The sequence below is a fragment of the Pelodiscus sinensis genome, chromosome 4 (assembly GCF_049634645.1).
Source record: "Pelodiscus sinensis isolate JC-2024 chromosome 4, ASM4963464v1, whole genome shotgun sequence".
In the NCBI taxonomy this organism is placed as follows: domain Eukaryota; kingdom Metazoa; phylum Chordata; order Testudines; family Trionychidae; genus Pelodiscus; species Pelodiscus sinensis.
Genome location: NC_134714.1, coordinates 132030582 through 132036581, shown reverse-complemented (window position 1 = coordinate 132036581; position 6000 = coordinate 132030582). Strand labels below are relative to the sequence as shown.

The following is a 6000-nucleotide window of genomic DNA, read 5'->3' as shown; positions in this document are numbered from 1 at the left end:
GTGCTGTTGTCCTGCATCAAAGCCACACCACCACAGAGACACCGGGTTGATTGGCAGATATTGAACTGACGATCCTCCTCACTAAATACCTGAGCCCAGATACAACCCCTAAAACTAAAGGAAAAACCCCCATGTCTGGGGTTTCCTAAGGATTAGAGAATGTGCCATTTTTAAGTGCCAAAAAATGTCATTAGCACAACACACAAGCTTCACCCAAACAGAGATTCTGAGCCACAGAGCTCCCCTTGCTTAAAGAGGAGTGGGAGATTGACACACATTAATCTCATCCCTTCTTGAGCTAAGTAATAATCTCATCCGACTTAGATGGTTTCACCCGGATTCTCTTACCGCAGAGTCACAAGTCACTGTTTGCTGCTCAGATTAGTGAACAGGAGTGTTCCCACGTGTTGTATGGTTAACCTGTGTGTCCTTGCACTTGTACAGTGCGAACAACTGGAATGATCCTCTGTGAACATCTGGATTTGTGGACTAAGAACCTCTTTCAGGTCATAGTGGCATCCGTTTTTCATCACTTACTTGGTTACACAGAGGGACAGCTTTGCAGAGCCATCCACCTGCCCACATACCTTTAGCTGCCCGATCTCAGGTCATAGGAGATGGAAGAGGGAAATCACTCAGAGGTGACTGAGTTCATTCTCACAGGACTCACAGATCGTCCGGAGCTGCAGGTCCCTCTTTTCGGGGTGTTCCTACTGATTTATATTGTCACCGTGGTGGGAAATGGGGGGATGATCTTTTTAATCAAGACTGACTCCCAACTCCACACCCCCATGTACTTTTTCCTCGGTTATTTGTCTTTCTGTGATCTTTGCTATTCCACTGCGATTGCCCCTAAAATGCTGCAGAATTTCTTAGCCAAGAGGAAAAGCATTTCTTACACCGCCTGTGCTGTGCAAATGTATTTATGTTATGTTTTTCAAGATGTTGAGTGTTTCTTGCTGGCTGTGATGGCGTATGACCGTTATGTGGCCATCTCCAACCCACTGCTGTATACGGTCACTATGTCCAGGAGGCTTTGTAACCTGCTGGTGGCTGGGGTGTATGGGGTGGCATTGGCAGATGCAACGACAGGCACGTATTACACATTCCGGCTGTCATTCTGCCACTCCAACGTCATTAATCATTTCTACTGTGACCAGCCCCCACTGCTGGCGCTGTCCTGCTCTGACACCCGCATCAGTGAGATTTTGATGTTTGCCTCCATGTGCTACACTGTAGTGACCAGTGTTGTGATCATTCTCCTCTCCTATGTCTGTGTCATCTCCACCGTCGTGCGGATCCACTCTGTCAAGGGTTTGCGCAAAGCCTTTTCCACCTGCGCTTCCCACTTGACTGCAGTGGGCATGTTTCATGGCACCCTCCTCTTTATGTATTTACGTCCCACCTCCAGCTATTCCATGGACACAGACAAAATAACCTCAGTATTCTACACGCTGGTGATCCCCATGTTAAATCCCTTCGTCTACAGCCTGAGGAACACAGAGGTGAAGGGCGCCCTGAGGAAAGTCAGGAATAAATTTCAGACCCATTCTTGAATCTTTTAAACTCAGTCCAATCTTTTCATGCACATGGGTTGGTTCTATGATGTAGTTGCAAGTTTGATGTGTGTGATTTTTATAGCTGAACCAAAGGGTGTTTTCACAGCCTCCTGAGGCTCTGTGGCTCTTTATGTGCTCTGTGGGGTGATTGTAGATATTGTCACTTGGTTTGTGTCCATATGCAAGGAGGAGCGGCAGCCCAAAATATGTAAGAGCAAGAGTAAGATTCCCAAGAGAGACCACAGTGTGGGTGACTGTGACAGTCTGCTCTGAACTGAATAGACAATAGCATGGAAAGAGTGAGTTTTCTCCAAAAAAATCAGTTAAGAAGAAAGTTCAATCATACAGACAGCAGATAACTGGCAAAATGTCAGAAAGGCCTCTTCCAACAAAATGAAAAATAAAATAAAGTGGCGGCTTAGCCGTACCCTAAGTTACAGCACTATATACAGATATTATTCAATTTGACTTAAATCAGATTCCCCCCCACGCCGTGCGAATGGAAGAGTTTCATAACAGAAACTGTGCAAATTCATTCATCCGAGAGCATCAATGTAGACCAGCCCTGATGACAATCCATGATGAAACAGTCTTTGTGGGATGGGAAGTTCAGACTTTGATGGGCTAGACAGAAGGAGACAGAGGTGAGCATCCTCATAACGGGGAAAAAACATTCAAGAGAGAGGATACCACCATTGACTAAGTTTGCTTGCTTTAAATCCTCACCTATCCTCTGCATATGTATGCCATGATTTCGGGACAAAGCTATCATAGGATGTGTAACATGTGTATGAATCATTTCAGGTCAACTAAAGCTGCATTGCTTTTAGTTATACATAAGTATTTCAGCAGAAATTCACCCATTTCCAGAATCACTTGCCTCGGGATCATTGTACCTCATGTTCACAATCTAAAGAATTGATTTCAAGGCCCTTTCTATATTTTAGAACCAAAGGGCTAAGGAAGTAGACACTCAGAACTCCTAGACTAGGTGATCTTAGCTACTATAGACAACATTACTGAATTGATAAGGTGTTCCCATATTTGTTGATTCTCAGAGTAAAGTAGATACTCCAAAGGTCCCCTTCCTCATTTTCTCCCTGCTCATGGCATCAACGCCATCTAAAGCAGGGGTTGGCAATCTTTTCAAACCAAAAGCCAAGCTACATCAAAATTCAGAGCAAGAAGTCAACAAAGAGCCATATAAGAATGCCCATTTGCATGACTGAAAATATACAACTTAATATTATTGATTGTTAACATAATTAATTAGAGCATAACTGCAACATTGTACTCACTGACTTTATTTAATGGGATTTCTGCTGCTGTATCTTTTTGCCATTTCTTTGAAGTTTACATCATAACTGGTCAAATCCAACACCATGTGTGCATTCAGGTTGTCTTTTTTCAATCTTATAGCAGGGGGCTTCAGGAGTCCTGGTTGGGGTAGGAGATTGGGTGTATGATGGACTCATGGCACCAAGTTGGCATGTGTGAAGGTGCAGAAGTTTTATGACAGGGAACTGGGGATGAAGGAGGTCAGGAGCCCCGGGCAGGGGGTTCAGGTTTATGATGGACTTAGGGTTGCTGTGTGCAGTGGGGCAGGAGTGTTATGATGCTAAGTCATATGGACGTGAGCCTCAATTGGGGGCTTGTTGGCCAGGCTTTATTTAAATAAAATGTCCAACACAAAAGGTTTCAACATTGTCTTGATTTATGGTAGGAAAAGGGAACTTTTGGTTCGGGGGCCTCTGACCTTAGAAAAGTCAGACGGGGAGCACACAAGTGAGAATCAAAAGCAACCCTCCAAAAAAAAACCCAGTCCTCAATGACATGCCCACCAACTGTTATACCTCACTCCACTGGAGCTCCAGATCTATAGCGGAGGGTGGGGCAGGAAGGACTAAGGTTCAAAGTCTCAGTCCAGATTTACTCTTCTGGGGTTCTGGGGTTAGTGGATATTGTGGGCCCGCCCTAAGCTCTGGGATGGGGCCAAAATGAGAAGTTCAGTGAGTAGGGCTGAGCTGCCAGTGAATGGGATGGGGTTGGAGTGCAGGATCTAGGTGGGAGAAGGTGGGGTGCAGGAGGGAGTGAAGGTGCAGCGTGTGGCGAGGGTGCAGGCTGCCTGTCCCGGGGATGCCAGTCTGGGAGGGGGAATTGTGTCCAGGGAGCAGATGGGGGATTGTGTTTCTGGCCAGAGGGCTACAGGTAGGGAGGATTTGGAAGGGAGTTTGGGACAGAGGGGATTTTGGCCAGGGAGTTGGAGGTGTCCGTGCAGGGGACATAGAGCAGAGGGATTTTGCCCAGGGGGCCAGTGGCTGGAGGTGACTGGTCAGCACGCTGGGGTTAGGGTGGGATTTTGGCCAGGAGTCTCTGGCCAGGGTAGTAGGGAAATGGGTGTCACGTTCCTGGATTTTAAGGGGAGCAGTCAGATCACTGCTGCACCCAAGAGGGGCTGGGAGTGTTTGCCCCAAAAGTTGGTACAAAGGGGGCAATGAGAGGTTTCAAATGAAAGCTTGTCTTATCCTGATTCTATATATGCTAGTCATGTAATTGTATAATGTTTGTGTGCGAAGCTATAAGCATGTCCTCTGTGTGGATACTGAATGTTTCTCTGTATGTGGTTGAGCAATGGGCAAGGAAGCTCGGCCTATAGACATGCTAATGAGACCTCTATAGGTCATGGACACACCTCAAGAATGGTGACCGATACTTAAGGGCTCCCAGCAGGGAACACAGGGATAGGCCACGGGACAAGTGACCTCCTGCAGCTAAGAAGAGACTGGAAAGGAGGTATAAAGATGCCATGTGGCATGCTCAATTTTGGTCTTCAGATTCACTCTTAATCCCAGATGCTGCTTCGCAAGGAACTATGAGCCAGAAATAACTGTGGACCCATCCTGACATAAGATGTGCACCAAGGACTTTTAAGCCAGCAGCTATAACAGCTCCGCTGCAAGCCTGCATCGAGAACTGACAGATTCGATGCATGTAACGTATGATACCTTATCAACCTCACTCTCGCACTTTTCTTTCTGTTAGTAATAAACATTTAGATTTTAGATTCCAAAGGGTTGGCTCAGCGTGATCTTGTGGGTAAGATCCAGAAGGTAAATTGACCTGGGACCTGTGGCTGCTTTCTTGGAACCGGACAGAACTTGTTCGGGGTAAGTGAGATTGGGTTCTAAAACCCCTCACCAGGCTGCCTGGAGCACGAATACTGCTGGGGTGTCAGATGGGTTTTGATCGTGAGGCTTCTGGTTGGCCAGTCAGGCAGCAGAAGAGCTCTGTGGGGCTGGTTTGTGGCCTATTTGGGAAGGGCTGCCAGTCAGGGGGCTGAAAGGAGCCTGACTTTGAGCAATTCACCCAGAGCGTACGCCGTCAGCGGTGCCGAGACCTGGCCCGGTCCATCTCAATGGGGAATTTCGACCAGGGAGTGTTGGGCCAAGTGGATGGGGGCAGACTATCTGGCCATAGAATGAGTGAGGGGGTGATGGGGTCTGGACATGAGTGGGTGGGAGCCACTTATTAGTTTTTGCACCACATGGCAGGCACCGTGTAACACGCCTCTTGCTGCTCGCATCCCCCAGAAGCCTCCTGTGAAGTGTTTCCTGGAGGACAAAAAAGGGCAGTGGAAATGAAGCCATTTTGGGCTCCTGTCCTGCATGCGGAGGGAAGGAAACAGCTCTCGCACTGAGACATTTTTTTCCCTGCTTGTTCCCCACGTGCTCAGTCTGGTGGGGCGTCTTGGGGCTTCCTGCTTCTCTTGCTCCCCACAAACTCCCCCCGCCTTCAGCTCCTCCAAGAAGACAGTGCTCACGCTCCAGTGTCGGTAGGGTGAGCTAGGAAGGCGTCAGCAACAGTGCCGGCTCCCTGCTCTGGGGGGAGCAAGGGAACAGCTGAGTTGGGCCTCCCTAGAGAGCCATAGGATGCCGACCCCCGATCTGAAGGCAATGGAGAGACACATTGTTCTTGGGGAGGATTCTGACTGAAAGGAACCAGCCTCCAAGGCTGGAAAATTGGGTGGTGAGACAAATCTTTGTTTTGAATTCATTTAGGCTCTTCAGTAAAGTGTTACTGACGTTTTACCTTTCTATTCTTTGTAACCAATTCTGATCTTTAAGTCTTATTATTGGTAATCACTGCAAATCTTTCTCTCTGCCGTCAATAAACGGGATGGATTGTTTCATAAATGACGCCACTGTATTTTCCTATGAAAATAGTTAGGAAGCTCCAGATATTCGGTCCTTCCTTTTATACTCCTGTCCCCCCTTTCAGACACTTTACCAACTGGTTAGCAAGAAACAAAATGTCTATGAGAAAAAATCTTTAAGGCTCTTTTTTCCTCATATTTTTGAACTTCCTTTATTTCCCTTCCTCCTCGATGATGCTATTTATTGTTTCGATACAGAATTTGCTATTGGTTTCAGACAGACCTCTT

The 6000-nt window shown here is 47.0% G+C and overlaps 1 protein-coding gene across 1 annotated transcript; it reads left to right on the top strand.

Moving 5' to 3' along the window:
- The first annotated feature begins 617 nt into the window (after nt 1-617).
- LOC102457233 (olfactory receptor-like protein OLF2) lies at nt 618-1556 on the top strand. The gene has a single exon (XM_014575524.2). It carries the CDS (start codon nt 618-620, stop codon nt 1554-1556), a length of 939 nt encoding a protein of 312 aa, XP_014431010.2.
- The last annotated feature ends 4444 nt before the right edge of the window (nt 1557-6000 follow it).

Bases quoted from the DNA above. Each gene is read 5' to 3' on its own strand.
- LOC102457233 (XM_014575524.2), top strand. From the start codon at position 618: ATGGAAGAGGGAAATCACTCAGAGGTGACTGAGTTCATTCTCACAGGA.